The sequence below is a fragment of the Schistocerca cancellata genome, chromosome 1, assembly GCF_023864275.1.
Source record: "Schistocerca cancellata isolate TAMUIC-IGC-003103 chromosome 1, iqSchCanc2.1, whole genome shotgun sequence".
Taxonomy (NCBI): Eukaryota; Metazoa; Arthropoda; class Insecta; order Orthoptera; family Acrididae; genus Schistocerca; species Schistocerca cancellata.
The window spans coordinates 1,274,476,198-1,274,493,944 of record NC_064626.1 but is presented as its reverse complement, the minus strand read 5'-3'; the positions used below and the strand labels follow the sequence as shown (position 1 = coordinate 1,274,493,944).

Sequence of the window (17,747 nt, the reverse complement as noted above, 5' to 3'; positions counted from 1 at the left end):
AGATGGCATGGGAGATCTGTTTTTGTACAAGGTTGGGAGGGTAATTATGGTCTGTGAAGGCCTCAATGAGACCCTCATTATATTTCACGAGAGACCACTTGGCAGTACAGATGCACTGGGCTCAGGTGGCTAGGCTGTATGCAAGGCGCTTCTTGGTATGGATTCGGTGACAGCTATCTAAGTCTAGGTGGTTGGTGGGTTTGATACGGGCAGAGGTACTAATGTAGTCACAACTATGAGGTGGAGATTGGCATCTAGGAAGGTGGCTTGTTGGGTTGAGGTTATGGAGAAATGTGGATAGAGTGTCCTCACCCTGCATCCAGATCACAAAGATCTCATCAATGATCTGAACAGGATGAGAGGTTTGGGATTCTGGGTGTTTAGGAAAGATTCCTGTGGATGACCATGATGAGGTTGGTGTCATAAGTGCCCATAGCCATACCCCAGATTTCTTTATAGGTGATTTCTTTGAAGGTGAAGTAATTGTGGGTGAGAATATTGTTGGTCATGGAGACTAGGAAGTAGATTGTAGGTTTGGATTCGATCGTGCATTGGAAAAGATGGTGTACAATAGCATAACATCATGGGCATCAGGGATGTTAGTGTAAATGGAAGTGGCATCAATAGTGGCTAGCAGGACACAATGTAGTAAAGGAACAAAAACTACGGAGAGTCGTTAGAGGAAATGGTAGGTATCTTTTATATAGGAGGGTAGGTTGTGGCTAATAGGTTGAAGGTGATGGTCTATGAGAGCAGAGATTCTCTCAGTGAGATTACATTAACGGGCACAATCGGGCATCCTGGATGTTTGGGTTTATGGACTTTAGGAAGCATGTAGAATGTATTGGTGTGGGGAGTGGTTCTAGGATGGACCTAAGGATTTGAGGAGATTCTGTTGGATTCTGGAATGGGGTAACTGTGGAAGAGTTTGTAGGTGGATGAATCTGAGAGCTGGCAGAGTCCTTCTGCCAGGTAACCCTTGCAGTTCAAAACAACAGTGGTGGACTCTTTGTCAATAGATAGGATTATAAGGTCAGGGATCAGTTTTTGGGTGGTGGATTGCGATTCTTTCGGCAGATGCACCGTTACTTTGCATGTTGAGAGATTTGGGGAATCTCTGCATCTCCACTGTAAGATGGGTAGCAACTATCCTTTTCATAATATCTGCACACATTCCAATATTTTCCCATTTTGTCAACTTATATTTATTCATTCTCTATTTGTTAATAGCAGTACAATCTATTCATGATATTTAAAAAGCACGATTACGTATGCATGTGCACACACACACACACACACACACACACACACACACACACACACACACACACACACACACACACACACTGTAAATAGTGTCTCATAGTGCTTTTGTTTCATACTTACTGCAATCTGAATCTCTCGTTTAGCAACATTCAGATCATGTTCATTATTGACATACATCCGCTTCAGTGCATACCGTGTTCCACCACCCCCACTGCCTTTCACCAGGAAGACAACAGCGAATCCCCCTGGAAATGAAGGCAGAGAGATGAACTTACTGATGCTAGGTTACAACAACAACTTAAATATTTGCTATGCTAGCCTTCAAAATGTTACAATCTGTACTACTTACATGTCTCAATATAAATAGCAACCTTCAATCTCAATTTTCAAGTTAACAATTTGTAATCTTTGCTTCGAAAGTAAACTCAACTTAAGTGAGCCCAAAATGAACGAAACTTATTTTGAGTGGCAGGTCAAGCGTACCAAGGTACAGGGAGGTGATCATTCAAGGTCGGGGACCTCTGGTGCTGTTTAAACCTGGAAACCCCACAGTCACTCCATCTTCAGATGGAAAAAGCCTCAACAGTTTGTACTCATTCAAGCACGAGTGGCAGACAGTGACAGAATCACAAATCTCTGGGCAGAGAGTGTGAGTGGTAACTTAGAAGGAAGGTCAGCATTGGCCGTAATTCTGATGATTTATTAACAGCAAAATCTATTTTCGATCACATAATGATCATCTTCAGTGCTTTAGCGTACAAATTAAAGCTCATAGGCACTGGTGATCGTTTCGTAGCTTCTGTTACTGCTAATAACTAGACACCAGTGCCTACGAGCTTTAATTTGTACGCAAAAGCACTGAAGATGATCATTATGTGATCAAAAATCGATTTTGCTGTGACCTTTCACTCCTCCGAGAAATGTTGTGTACAAGGTAGCACACTGAAGAAATTAGACTGATGTAGCAAATGTGTGTGTGTTAATGAAATGCGTTCAAGTAAATGGATGTTGACTTCACTTGCGGCTTACTGTATCCACACAGCTGCATTCAATCCCCAACCACTAAAAACTACTCTCTAGTTAACTTTTCAGAATGCTGTGTTTTCATAACAATATCACACAGAGATTTGTGAGTCAAATTCCTTTTTCTTCAAATGAAACTACATGACTTGTTGGTTCTGGTCCAGTTGCACTAATGTGACCACCATCTACGTTCCACATCAACATGACAGATGGTATCAATAAGAGTAGAGTGTATATAAAGTGTGTCATACAAATGCGGAAAACAGTGTAGTGGTTGTCGTAATGTGGAATAAGCAATATATCTGACGTCCAAAAGGGGATGATCATTAGCCTCCAGGCCAAGGGCGGAAGCATTTCCAAAACTTTTCGTATGTTGCCATGATTAAAGTGTACCCTGCATGACAAAATTGCACTATCCAAAACCAGGACCAAGGCAACTGTAGTGGACCACAGGTCATAGGCATGAAACTGTGAAGAGTTCTCAGAGAGGAAGGACACAAAAAACAAATCCTGATGAACCCAACTGTAACTGAGAATCAATAAAACCAAGACATAGAAACAATTAGAAGTGAGAGATGGGTATGAGGGTGAAGGTGGATGAGATACTTCACTCACAAAGAAGCTGGAGGCTGCCAGGGTGCGTTACATAATCAGAGAGAGACCTTCTGCATCCAACCAGTGTTTCCTCACACTATATTACCCCAGGAAAACTAGCAACACGGACAAGTTGTTGAAATCACAGGTCGAAGAATGATGTTTTAGAGAGTATATCAATAGCAGATGGAAAAGAATCAGAAGAATTAAAATTGTGGGAAGGGCAGGAGCTGGCCCAGACACTGAGCAAGGGCAGCCAAGGGCTCTTGGGTTCAGAGCAGGTAACAGGGTACCCCTCCAGTCCCTGAAGCGTGTGACGGAGACTATATGCCCTGCCTCATAGAGACGAGTAAAAACTACTTTCACGGATAAAATGTAAAACCAAGTCAGCCGCTCTGGCATCGTCGTTCACTACCACAAAGAGGCAACATGTTAGCAAGTCTGAGGTTTCACAATAAGGTAGCCGAATTGTGACAGTCCAGTAGGGATGTGGGTCACCATCAGATAGGCACCACACCAACGGTGTGTTGGATCCTCACGTCACGAGATGTTGCCGTAGGTCAGTCAAGCATAGCCAATGTGAAGCCGATTGAACAGTTGAACCTGTGAAATGAAGAAAGGGAAGACTCGCACACAGACGTGGCCCCCTTTATTGCTTGCAGTGTGTTCAAAGAAACCAGGGCACACCAACCTGTGTTCCAAGCCTTCATGAACTGAAAGTGTAGAGTCAATAGAAGGACCAGTTCTGGAATCCTCATTTCCAAAGTCGGCATCCTGGCAGTGAACTTGACCAATTGGTTAGCATATTTATTCCCCAAGATCCCACCTTGGTGCATGGTCCTGAAAAAGACTGACTGTACAACTTAATAGGTCAGAAAGGACATTCTGGATACTCACAGCCAATGGATGTTGACGGTAGGACTACTCAATGGCTTGAAGAGTACTCACGGAATCACTGTTGATTAGAAATGTTTCGCCAGTGAAAGAAAGAATGTGACTGAGGATTCGAGTGATAGTCACCAATTCTGCAGTGAATAATTCTGCATCCGTTTGGCAGGGAGCATAGTTCACCGAGTCTTGAATGTGCATAGGCAAAACAAGTTCATCTGTCAACCACGGAGCCATCAGTACACACCACTTCCAAACTGGAAATGCATCAAGAACTGCTGTGAAAAAAAGCGGAAGCAGTGGGCTCAATGGAGTCTTTCCATCCAAAGGAAAGGTCACAAACAGATCTGAGGATGTTGAACGCACTAAAGGAGCATACACAATTGCTTCCCAAAATGACGCAAAAGTGGGGGAAGTTTAAGTATAGAGCACAGACACTGTATATGAACTGTGGTCATGACTACAGTCCTGGGCTACTGCTGTGGGAGATGTAGTTCCCTACCAGAAAAAAAAAGGACACGATAATTGGATAATTGAGCAGCAATTGTCGACACCCGATCTGTAGCGGAGGGATTCCAGCCTCTGCGAGTAGGCTGTTCACTGAGCACCTGGTCATTAAGGCAAAGTTCTGGTTGGGGACGGACAGTACGACAGCAACAGAATTGCACGACTCATGTCTCGGCAGCTGAAAACTGGAAGCTGCGTGAGAGCCCAGGACTGCACCTTTTGTATGACATCCCAGTCAGCATTTAGCAACACACACAATGAAGGAGCAATAGCAAACACAAAACTCATCAACACAAATGGAAGGTGACACAGACCACACATCTGTAGCTAGACCATAGATAGCCACTAGAAAAAAAGTGCACACACAACACAGAGCCCTGCAGGACCCCATTCTCCTCTATATGGTGGATACAGTAGGAAGTAGTAAATTGAACCCAGGGAATATATTGTGACAAGAAGTTCTTCACCAAAAATTGGAAGCAGGCCACACTCATGTAGGATAACGGCATGTGATGGCGCCACGTGGTGTGCAGGATTTTGGAACATGTATTGTGTGCTAACAATATGGTTGGTTGAATGATTCAGGTTTAAAGGGATAAAAAACACACTTATTAGTCCCTCAATCCAGGGGCAGTTTGTCTGGAATTAGTGATGTCCGTGAAGTACGTTTTCTGATAATGAAAGTATGCAGGAGTGGTCAGACAGGCATCTAAGACAATACTGATGCCAAAGCCGAGAAAGAATTTATGGAGAAGTGTACGGATCGGGCCAGTATATATCTGAGCAGAAAAGGGGTCTCCCAGGGCTTATCCAATGGTGAGAAAATCCCCATCCTACATCCATTCTCCACAAGCCCAATGAAGGACAATAACAGTCACAGAGGAAAGAATGTCTTCTGGTCAATAGATTCCGATCAGTACGAGAAAGAAAACTAAAAATGTAATTGACATCAGTTGACCCATCAACAATAAAAACAAGAGGTGAAAAATAGATAAGGCAGCAAGGGAGTGTCTCCTGGGCTCTACATGCAATGATGAGTGTCATCCCAACCACAGCTGTCCCACCACTGCTTCAGCATAGACAAGGTGTTGAAGAGCATCCACCATTCAACAGAGTGCTACGTCTAAAACAGAAAATAACGGAGGAATGAAAGAGAGCTGGTCGAGGGGGCAGGGTCAGATATCTTCCAGACCCAGCATACAGTGGGAGACATGCTAACCCCAGCACCCAGCCCCTGCCTCAAGGTAGTTTAAAACCCTATTTCTGAAAATAAAAACAAATTTCACGGAGAAAATGAAGAACCAGTTCAATGGTCTATGAATCATCTGCCATTATTTGAGGCACATGATTCGGAGGGCCACGCTTAGCAAGGACAGCCAAAAGAAGGGGGCATTCCACCGGAATATGAGTTAGTTTGTAAGGCTCCACAATTACAATGTGGAGGTGGCTCATTATGTTAAATAAAAGAATGGGTTACATTAGTACAGCCAATGAGGAGGTGATATAGCCTGGTGGATACCTTCTGAGGAGAAACAGAAGGAAGAAGGCTCTGCACGGATAGTCTCCTTGGGAGACCAAGCAGGTCATTCCATCTCTGAGTGAAAAAGAGGTTTTATTTGTGTCCACAAACTCACATCCGTGATCAGCAAAGCAAACAGAGGAGAGGGGAGGCAGGCAGTGACGTTGAGCGATTGTTCCTCTACACAAACAGTCTGCCAGTTCTTTCCCTGGGATACCCACATGACTTGGGACATGGAGAAAGACAACCAAGCAGTCAGTATGAATAAGTTCAGCAAGAAGGTTATGAACAGCAGAGACCAAAGGGTGAGCAGAGAAACATCAGTCAACGGCCTGAAAACTGCTCATTCTACATCTGAAAACCACTGCGAGGTGCACGGCAGAGGGTACATCCCATTGTACCAGTTATTAGGGTTTCTTCCCGTACCATTCACATATGGAGCAGAGAAAGAATGATTATCTGAGTGCCTCTGTGCATGCAGTAAATATTCTAATCTTATCCTCACAATCCTCATGTGAGTGATACACAGGAAACTGTTGCATATTCCTAGAGTCATCATTTAAAGCAGGTTTTAGAAATTCTGTTAACATACTTTCTCACAATAGTTTACGTCTACCTTCAAGAGTCTTCCAGTTCAGTTCCTTCAGTGTATCTGTGACTGTCTCTCACTGATCAAACAAACCTGTAGCAGTGCATGCTGCCTTCTCTGTATATGTTCAATATCCCCTGTTAGTCCTATATGGTAGGGGTCCAATAAACTTGAGCAATATTCTAGAACCGGTCACACAAGTGATTTGTAAGCAATCTCCTTTGTAGACTCATTGCACTTTCCCAGTATTCTACCAATAAACCAATGTCTACACCTGCTTTACCCACAACTGAGCCTATGTTGTCATTCCATTTCATAGCTACATTACATTTATATGGATACTCCGCAAATCACACTTAAGTGCATGGCAGTGTGTTCATCGAACCACCTTCACAATAATTCTCAATTATTCCACTTTCAAAGAGCAAGGAAAAAATGAACACTACATCTTCCCTTTTCTGTATAGGTTAGCGTCAACAAAATATTTTCGCATTTGAAGGAGAAAGTTGGTGATCGAAATTCCGTGAGAAGATCCCACTGCAACAAGAAACACCTTCGTTTAATGATGTCCAACCCATATCCTGCATCATGTGCGTCACACACTCTCCCCTATTTCTTGATAATACAATATGTGCTTCCCTTCTTTGAACTTTCTTGGTTTACTCCATTAACTCTACCTTGGAAGAATCCCACACAACACAGCAGTACTCCAAAAGAGGATGGACAAGTTTAGTGTAAGCAGTCTCTTTAGTAGATCTATTGCATTTTCTAGCATTCTCCTAATAAAACCCAGCCTTTTGTTTGCCTTCTCCACAACGTCTTGTGTGTGTTCTTTCCCATTTAAGTAGTTCATAATTGTGACTCCTAGGTATTTACTTGAATTTATGGCCTTCAGATTTGATTGATTTATCATGTAACCAAAGTTTAACTGATTCCTTTTCGCACTCATGTGGATGACCTCACACTTTTTATTACGAGGGTTGGAACTTTAACAGGGGCAACTATTTATTTACAGCCTGTACAAAATAGATACTTGTTTCACAGTTTCACTGACCTTCAAAGTAGTCATCATCAGCATTGTGTATAACCGAATGCCAGCAATGTGGAAGTTGTAGGATACTCTTAGTAGAGCCATTTTTGTTGACAGTTCGAGCGACATGGTCTATTGCCCGATGAATTTGTAGCAGTTCTGAAGCGAATGCCATGAAGTGTTTCCTTCAGTTTAGAAATCGAGTTGAACTGACAAGAGCTTAAGTCAGGGAAGCGCAGTACGTGGTGTAGCACTTAGCGGCACCATCAGTCAAGAAAATCAGTAACAGCTATCACTGTATGTGCTTGGAAATTTTCCTGCAAAATGATGGTCAGGTCCTGCAGGAAGTGTCATCACTTCTGTCTCTATGCTGTTCATTTTGGTGCCGGGGGCACCCTAAAGAGCGAGGGATCACGTTTTCTGCCACAGAAAGGATTGTTGTAGTCACCTGCTCAACCGTCACAGCAATGTTCCCAAGTGCGAAAGATTCAACAGTGACAGCAGAGGTGAAAGTTTACCAGTCCGCCCTGTTTAAAGCCCATCTAGGCAGGTGTCCGTGAACCTGATGCCGGGGCAGTGACAGGAAGATGGGGAAGTGGTCACTAACACACAGGTCATCATGTGCTCTCCAGTGCATAGATGGGGGAAGTCCTGGGCTGCAAATTGATAAATCAATAGTCTAGTAACTACCATGAGCCACACTGAAATGTGTGGTGTCTCCAGTATTTAAGAGGCAGAGGTCGATCCAGATAGTAAAGTTTTGACATCTCTGCCTCGGCCAGTAAGCATGGTGCCACTCCACAAGGAGGTTATGGGTGTTAAAATCTCCCAGAAGTAGGAAAGGTTTAGACAGTTGATAAATCAGTGCAGCTAATACATTCAGGGCTACTGCACCATCTGGAGGAAGATATAGACTGCAGACAGTTATTTCCTGACTCGTCCTCATTCTGACAGCCACAGCTTCAAGAGGGATCTGAAGGGGCACAGTTTCACTACAGACTGAGTTTAGACATAGACGCAAACTCCACCTGACACACTATTATAGTCACTATGGTTCCTGTAATATCCCTTATAGCCGCAGAGGGCAGGGGTCCACACAGCTGGGAACCAGGTTTCCTGGAGGGCAATGCAGAAAGCAGGTGTAAAGCTAACAGTTGCCATAGCTCAGCAGGGCAGTGGAAAAAACTGCCACAATGCCACTGGAGGATGACGTGATCATGACACTGGGAAGGCATGGAACATTCAGTGAGGCAGTTTATGCCTCAGGGTCACCTGCTGCCACCGACTTACTACCTGAGCAGCCCATATCCATTGTGTGAGGGTTCGCCGAGATCTTTGTCCTCAGCGGATGCCAGAATCTCCACCTCAGCCGCAGATGCAGAGCTTGTAGGTAGTGGTGGTGTTGATGCCACCGCAATTCCCTTAGTCTTGGGGATCTTTTTTTTGGATTTCTCTCACTGCTCCTTGGGTTTCTCTGGCTGGGAGGACTTCACTGATTCAGTCTCCAGGATTGAGGATGAGCATGAAGCCATACGACCAGCTGCTTTTGGGCTCTTCAGCCACTGGCAGGTGTCATCTTTCCCACTAGCAGAAACCTGGGAAGGGAGTGACCCAAGGGACCCCTTCCTAGCGAGAGGAGCCGAAGAAGACTTATGCTTCTCTGGCACAGAAGTGGGGACTGATATCCCCGGCAGTTGGAGTGGTGTTTCTCCCAAAGTAGGTGGTGCAGGAACAACAGGGAGCAAAGTGACCCCCCCCCCCCCACTCACCCCACCATCAAGGGGGCAGGGGTAGTCTTCTGGATCTGAGAGGCGACTGGGGTTGGCGGAGCTGATGGGGCTACAACTGTTGTAGCATTCTACATTTATACTCCTCAAGCCACCCAATGGTTTGTGGCGGAGGGCACTTTATGTGCCACTATCATTGCCTCCCTTTCCTGTTCCAGTCACGTATGGTTCGCAGGAAGAACGACTGGCTGAAAGCCTTCGTGCACGCTCGAATCTCTCTAATTTTACATTCGTGATCTCCTCGGGAAGTATAAGTAGGGGGAAGCAATATATTCGATACCTCATCCAGAAGCGCACCCTCTCGAAACCTGGCGAGCAAGCTACACCGCAATGCAGAGCGCCTCTCTTGCAGAGTCTGCCACTCAAGTTTGCTAAACATCTCCGTAATGCTATCACACTTAAAAAAATAACCCTGTGATGAAACACGCCGCTCTTCTTTGGATCTTCTCTATCTCCTCTGTCAACTTGACCTGGTATGGATCCCACACTGATGAGCAATATTCAAGTATAGGTCGAACGAGTGTTTTGTAAGCCACCTCCTTTGTTGATGGACTACATTTTCTAAGGACTCTCCCAATGAATCTCAACCTGGCACCCGCCTTACTAACAATTAATTTTATATGATCATTCCACTTCAAATCGTTCCATACGCATACTCCCAGATATTTTAAAGAAGTAACTGCTACCAGTGTTTTTTCCACTATCATATAATCATATAATAAAGGATCCTTCTTTCTATGTGTTCGCAATAGATTACATTTGTCTATGTTAAGGGTCAGTTGCCACTACCTGCACCAAGTGCCTATCCGCGGCAGATCTTCCTCCATTTCGCTGCAATTTTCTAATGCTGCAACTTCTCTGTATACTACAGCATCATCCGCGAAAAGCCGCATAGAACTTCCAACACTATCGACTAGGTCATTTATATATATTGTGAAAAGCAAAGGTCCCATAACACTCCCCTGCGACACGCCAGAGGTTACTATAACGTCTGTAGACGTCTCTCCATTGAGAACAACATGCTTTGTTCTGTTTGCTAAAAACTCTTCAATCCAGCCACACAGCTGGTCTGATATTCTGTAGGCTCTTACTTTGTTTATCAGGCGACAGTGTGGAACTGTATCGAACACCTTCCTGAAGTCAAGGAAAATGGCATCTACCAGGAAGCCTGTATCTAGTATTTTCTGGGTCTCATGAACAAATAAAGCGAGTTGGGTCTCATACGATCGCTGTTTCTGGAATCCATGCTGATTCCTACAGAGTAGATTCTGGGTTTTCAAAAATGACATGATACACGAGCAAAAAACACGCTCCAAAGTTATACGACAGATCGATGTCAGAGTATAGGCGCATCTGCTTGATGACCCTTCTTGAAAACTGGAACTACCTGTGCTCTTTTCCAATCATTTGGAACCTTCCGTTCTTCTAGAAGCTTGCGGTACACGGCTCTTAGAAGGGGGACAAGTTCTTTCGCATACTCTGTGTAGAATCTAATTGGTATCCCGTCAGGTCCAGTGGAGTTTCCTCTGTTAAGTGATTTCAGTTGCTTTTCTATTCCTTGGACACTTATTTCGATGTCAGCCATTTTTTCGTTCGTGGGAGCATTTAGAGAAGGAACTGCAGTGCGGTCTTCCTCTGTGAAACAGCTTTGGAAAAAGGTGTTTAGTATTTCAGCTTTACGCGTGTCATCCTCTGTTTCAATGCCATCATCATCCCGGAGAGTCTGGATATGCTGTTTTGAGCCACTTACTGATTTAACGTAAGACCAGAACTTCCTAGGATTTTCTGTAAAGTCGGTACATAGAATTTTACTTTCGAATTCACTGAACGCTTCACGCATAGCCCTCCTTACGCTAACTTTGACATCGTTTAGCTTCTGTTTGTCTGAGAGGTTTTGACTGCATTTAAACTTGGAGTGAAGCTCTCTTTGCTTTCGCAGTAGTTTCCTAACTTTGTTGTTGAACCATGGTGGATTTTTCCTGTCCCTCACAGTTTTACTCGGCACGTACCTGTATAAAACGCATTTTACGATTGCCTTGAACTTTTCCCATAAACACTCAACATTGTCAGTGCCGGAACAGAGATTTTCTGTTTTGATCTGTTAGGTAGTCTGATATCTGCCTTCTATTACTCTTCCTGAACAGATAAACCTTCCTCCCTTTTTTAATATTCCTATTAACTTCCATATTCAGGGATGCTGCAACAGCCTTATGATAACTGATTCCCTGTTCTGCGCTTACAGAGTCGAAACGTTCGGGTCTGTTTGTTATCAGTAGGTCCAAGACGTTATCTCCACGAGTCGGTTCTCTGTTTAACTGCAAGAGGTAATTTTCGGACAGTGCACTCAGTGTAATGTCACTCAATGCTCTGTCCCTACCACCCGTCCTAAACATCTGAGTGTCCCAGTCTATATCTGGTAAACTGAAATCTCCACCTAAGACTATAACATGCTGAGGAAATTTATGTGAAATGTATTCCAGATTTTCTCTCAGTTGTTCTGCCACAAATGCTGCCGAGTTGGGAGGTCGGTAAAAGGAGCCAATTATTAACCTAGCTCGGTTGTTGAGTATAACCTCCACCCATAGTAATTCACAGGAACTATCCACTTCTATTTTACTACAGGATAAACTACTACTAACAGCGACAAACACGCCACCATTGGTTGCATGCAATCTATCCTTTCTAAACACCGCCTGTTTCTTTGTAAAAATTTTGGCAGAATTTATCTCCAGCTTCAGCCAGCTTTCCGTACCTATAACTATTTCAGCTTCGGTGCTTTCTATCAGCACTTTAAGTTCCAGTACTTTACCCGTGCAGCTTTGACAGCTTACAATTACAATACTGACTGCTGCTTGGTCCCCGCAGGTCCTGACTTTGCCCCGCACCCTTTGAGGCTGTTGCCCTTTCTGTACTTGTCCAAGGCCATCTAACCTAAAAAACCACCCAGTCCACACAACTCCTTTTAGTCACCTCTTACGACAGGCAGGAGTACCTCAGGCCTAATCTAACCCCTGGACCCGCAAGAGGGGGGGGGCATTTTGTGAAGGGGGGGGGGCGGGACTTGCTCCTGAAGTTGATTCTTTGGGAGCAACGGAGGAAGATTTGCCCCTACCACCAAGGGGGCGGATGTATTCTCGTGGCCTGGAGAGCCCACTGTTTGTGGCACAGAGTGAGGACGGCGATGGTGACATAGGTGCAGCACATGCCGACGTCAACTGAATGGGTTGTAATCTTTCAAATTTACGTTTATACTCTGTATAAGTCAACCAGTCCAGGGTCTTTAAGTCCATGATCTACCGCTCCTTTTGGAGTACTGGGCAGTCTGGCTAGCAGGGGGAGTGGTGGTCTCCACAGCTGATGCAAGTGGGAGGAGGCGCACATGGATTATCTGGGTGCAGCAGACGTCCGTAGTCTCAACATGTGGCACTGGAAGTTCAGCGGGAAGTCGTGTGCCCAAATTTCCGGCACTTAGAGCACCGCATAGGGGGAGGGACATATGGTTTAACATCGCGGCAGTAAATCATCACCTTTACCTTTTCAGGCAATAAATCACCCTCAAAGGCCAAGATGAAGGCACGAGTAGCAACCCTGTTGTCTTTAGGTCCCCTGTAAACACGCCGGATGAACTGAACACCCTGCCGTTCTAAACTGGCGTGCAGCTCGTCGTCGGAGTGCAAGAGGAGATCGCAATGGAAAATGATCCTCTGGACCATGTTGAGGCTTTTATGGGGAGTAACGGAAACAGGAATTTCACCCAGCTTGTCACAGGTGAGAACGATCGGAATTGGGCAGGGGATGCAGCCTGAACCAAGACTGCGCCGTTTCGCATCTTTTACAGTGCTGTCACTTCTCCAAACTTATCCTCAAGGTGGTCAACGAAAAACTGAGGCTTTGTAGGTAGAAAGGAGTCCCCATCAGTTCTGCTACAGACTAAAAACTGAGGAGAATATGGCTCTCTCTGTTCTGTAGCCCTACATTCTTCCCATGGTGTAGCGAGGGAGGGAAACGATTTAGGGTCATATCTGTCGGCACTGTATTCGAGCTTGCCCTTCTTAGAGACTGCTGGTGCTGTACGGTCACCAGGAAGATTACTTAGTCCGCTTCATTGCGGGTCATCCACCCTGATGCCACCCACCCCGATCAGGGGCTCTCCCCATGGGCACCATCCAGCCACATCAACGCCAACTGGCATGATGGCCGTTGACGGGAGTCTTGATGCCCTAGGAAGACAGGCATCTACTCCTTGGCATATATGGGGAGTTTACAGCTCACCCATCAGCAGTGTGGTCCCTGTGTTGTCGGGGCTACCACCAAATGGGTACATGATGGACCCACCACAACAAACTGGCTACTGAGCTGGATATTGGGCACAGAGAAATCCAATATTGCCATTGGGGCAAAAGAGGACAGGAGACAACAGAAAAAGATGACATACCCCGGAAAGTGTTCTCCTCCAAATAGTTGAATTGCAGGTGAAAGTGGCAGGTCAAACCATAGAATGAGACCTGAATTCCTAGGGCTACAAAGTGTGAGACTTCTTTTAGTCACCTCTTACGACAGGCAGGAATACCTCAGACCTATTCTAACCCCCGGACCCACAGGGGGTCATCCCGTATGCACACTGAGTATACACTGGATTTAGTAAGCATGTCCCTAAGAGCCCCATAACACACCTAACATTGGAGATCGCAACTAACAATAATCCTGCCCTCTGTGACTGCCCAGATCCTGTAGACCAACAGATTTCGTCTGACATACGACAAACAAGTGCATCTTGCTGAGGGACAGTGTCAACCACAGAAAGCACCTGCAACCTGTTTGTCAGACTAACTAGGGAGTCCTTAAATTTGGCCCCTGGGAAGTCTTTCACCACCTGCCATGACCCAAGGCGACTTCACACTCAACCATGGGTGAGAGGTCAACCTCAATGCAAACAGTAACAGGACTGGCCACTGATGCGGACCTATTGATGGACTCGTGGGTCATGCAGGACACCCACTGTATCCCCACAGCGGGTCCACAGCAGTGATGCCCATCCACTGCAGCCTCAAGCTGTGTAACAGAAGTCAACACAGCCTGGAACAGAGTGACATGTCACCAACTCAGTTCGTATCAGCACACAGCAATCCCAGTCTCTAACCATATTAAAGACTGTGGAAAACCAACCACACACACACACACACACACACACACACACACACACACACACACACAAAGGACTACTGACACACTGCAGAACTCTACTGTACACCGATGAAAATGAAAGAACAGTGTTTAGTAAATTAGATTAGCAAGCAGAGATTCAAAAACTAAACTACCAAAGCACACAGTTGAAAATATATAATTAGCTCCTAGTTAGGAGATCTTAAAATGTCACAATATCTGCTACGTCCCTATCGCTGATCTGTCTTGGCAGATGGCTGCTGCCCCACAAAGTATTACACCACATGTATTTGTATGAATTGGCAGATTCCTACTGTGACTCATAAGATACTACATTTTCTCATTGTCTGAAGTGCACATGTTTACATTTCTTAACATTTAAAGCAAGTTGCAATCTTTGCACCATTTTGAATATTTATGTAGCTTCCTTCTTCATTACAGAAAACTGCATCATCTGCAAAAAGTCTGAGGTTTCTATTAATACTGTCTGCAAGGTCATTAATAAACAATGTCAACAGCAAGGGTCCCAACACACTTCCATGGGGCATTCCTTCTACATCTGATGATGGCTCTCCATCCAAGATAACATGCTACAGCCTCCCAACCAAAAAGTCCTCAATCTAGTCACAAATTTCACTTGACAAAAGTTTAGTTTTCAGTATGTCATGTGAGAAAGATGTGAGATGTGTTTAACATTATCAACATTTTTGGAATCCATGCTGGTTGGCATTGAGAAGATACTTCTGTTGAAGATATCTCATCATGTTTTGAGCTCAGGATATGTTATATGATTCTACAACACATCTATGTCAAGGATACTGGATGGTAGTATTGTAGATCACTTTTACTAGCCTTCTAGTAGACAGGTGTGACCTGTGTCTTTTTTCCAAGAATTGGGCACCGTCTCTCGTGTGAGGAATCTACGAGAGAGAATCGCCAAGGGATTCCATCGGACCCTGGAGCTTTGTTCAATTTTAATGATTTAAGCTGTTTCTCAACACCTCTGACAATAATACTTATTTTATTCATCTTTTCAGTGGTACAACGATTAAATTGGGCAATTCTCCTGCAGTTTCCTTTCTAAAGGGACATTTAAAAATGGAGTTAAGAATTTTTAGCTTTTGCTTTGCTAACCTCGATTTCAGTTACTGTCTCATTCTCTAGGGACTGGACACTAAGTTTGGTGCCACTAACAGCTTCTACATATGACCAAAATTTATTTGGGTCTTGTGAAATATCGTTTGACAATAGTCTGCTATGGTAGTCGCTGAAGCCATCACACATTGCTCTCTCGTCACCCCCAAGTGTTTCATTCAGCATCTCGTAATTTATAGTCCTACACTTTGTTTTACACATATTATGCAGTAGTCTCTGTTTCTTTAGAAGTTTCTTTATTGTAGTTGTGTACTTTGGAGATTACCTCCCTTTATGAACTGCTCTCTATCCAGTGCATGGTCCACTATTCTCTAAAATTTGAGCCACAATTCCCCTTCATATTCCTGCCCTGTGCTGAAAATTTCTAGTTGACTTGAGGTATGACACTACTGATTTTTATATAGTTTACTGAACATATACATCTTTTTGCTTGTTTTAATTGATTGTCCTTTGTACTTTGGTAATCATTGTGTGCCACAACTGCATCATGGTCACTGGTAGCGTTTCGATGTGGACATCCTCATCCTCAAAGAGGTCACATCTAGTTGTTGCCCTAAGATCCAATCTATTTCTGCCACGAATGGGGTTCCTCACTATCTTTTCTATTGTCATTTTCAGAGAAGGCATTAGTAATGTTTCACAAGATGTCTTATCACATCTACTACAAAACTCAAAGGCTGCCTTATCGCATCTACAACTAATAAAACAGTAATTTTACCGATTAATTGTTGGATGATTAAAATCTCCACCACTAATTAGTGTATGATTTGAGAGCTTGAAAATTTTTAGTTTACAAGTGTACTGAGATTTTCTCTAAAGTTTTCAGTTACATCAGGAGAGTCATTACATATTACAATGTGATCCAGAGTGTCCACTTAGTGAAGTGCAGAGCTCCATTAATGGTAATAACCTCCACTGTAAGAACACTATATGTTTATGGAACAAGTGATGTTCCTGATCAGCAGGGGATGTAAAGCATGTCCAATCATAGCCACAGTTTTAGAGCTGTGAGTGTAAGAGATAGTAGCACCCTGAAACTCCTGAACAACTGAACTTAACCAACAGTGAAAGGTTTTAATATATTTTTTTTTATCTAAAAATTTTAAAAACCTCTCTCACACCAGCCTGATTTATTTTGTTATGGTTTTAGGGCGCAAAACTGCTAAGGTCATTAGCGCCCGGTCTGTGACTTAGGAAACAGTAAAATAACGAAAACGGAAACTAGCAGCAATGGGAACGAAAGTCATAAAATTGGAGAAACTAAAAGCAGAAGGAAGGCTTAAAAATTCACTACAGAAGGGGGTTGGTTGTCCCAAAAAAACTTCAAATGACTGACGTCATTTCACTGGCACGAATGAACTCTAGAACGCGATCGGCCGATTGCGTCTCATCTGCTAAAATTGACGATATATCAGGCAACAGCTGTAGACGGGCGCGTAACGGAGTAAAATAGGGGCACTCAATTAAAAGGTGTCTTACCGTCCACAACTGAGAGCAGTGGGGACAGAGTGGGGGAGGATCGCCGCTTAAAAGATGTCTATGGCTAAAAAGACAGTGCCCTATCCGGAGTCTAGTTAGAATTACCTCCTCCTGACGACGCGTTCGGGAGGAAGAGGTCCAAGCACAAGGAAGAGTTTTCACGTCCCGCAATTTATTTTGGGGAAGTGTCGACCAGTGCGCGTGCCATAAATGACAACACGACGACATAAAACGCTCAGTATATCGACGACGGGAATCGATGGAATAGCTGGCCGAAGAAGAGAGACTGCAGCCTTGGCTGCAATATCGGCCGCCTCATTTCCGCAGATACCAACGTGTCCCGGAAGCCACAGGAACGCCACCGAGACGCCCCCCAGGTGGAGCAAGCGCAGACAGTCCTGAATCTGGTGGACCAGAAGGTGCACGAGCTTGGAGACTGAGGAGAGAGCTGAGAGAATCGGAGCAGATAACGTACTGTATCCGCTGATGGCGGCGGATGTAGTGGACAGCCCGGAGAACAGCATAAAGCTCCGCAGTATAGACCGAACACTGGTCGGGAAGCCGAAAGTGATTTGGGGTGTCGCCAACAACATAGGCACTCCCTACACCTAACGATGTTTTCGAGCCATCGGTGTAAATAAATGTGGCTTCCGTCATTTGTGCACATAGAGCAGCAAATGCCCGACGATAAACAAGTGAAGGGGTACCTTGGGAAATCGACAAAGGTCACGGAGCAGGCAGATCCGG

The 17,747-nt window shown here is 44.5% G+C and overlaps 1 protein-coding gene across 2 annotated transcripts in view; it reads right to left on the bottom strand.

The window, feature by feature from the left end:
- Nucleotides 1-17,747, bottom strand: part of LOC126095047 (BMP-2-inducible protein kinase) — a 258,480-nt gene that overhangs the window by 195,837 nt on the left and 44,896 nt on the right. For both annotated transcript variants that reach the window (XM_049909726.1, XM_049909735.1), the window contains exon 3: nt 1,387-1,511. In XM_049909726.1, the coding sequence (XP_049765683.1) occupies nt 1,387-1,511 (125 nt within the window). The remainder of the gene's footprint in view (nt 1-1,386; nt 1,512-17,747) is intronic.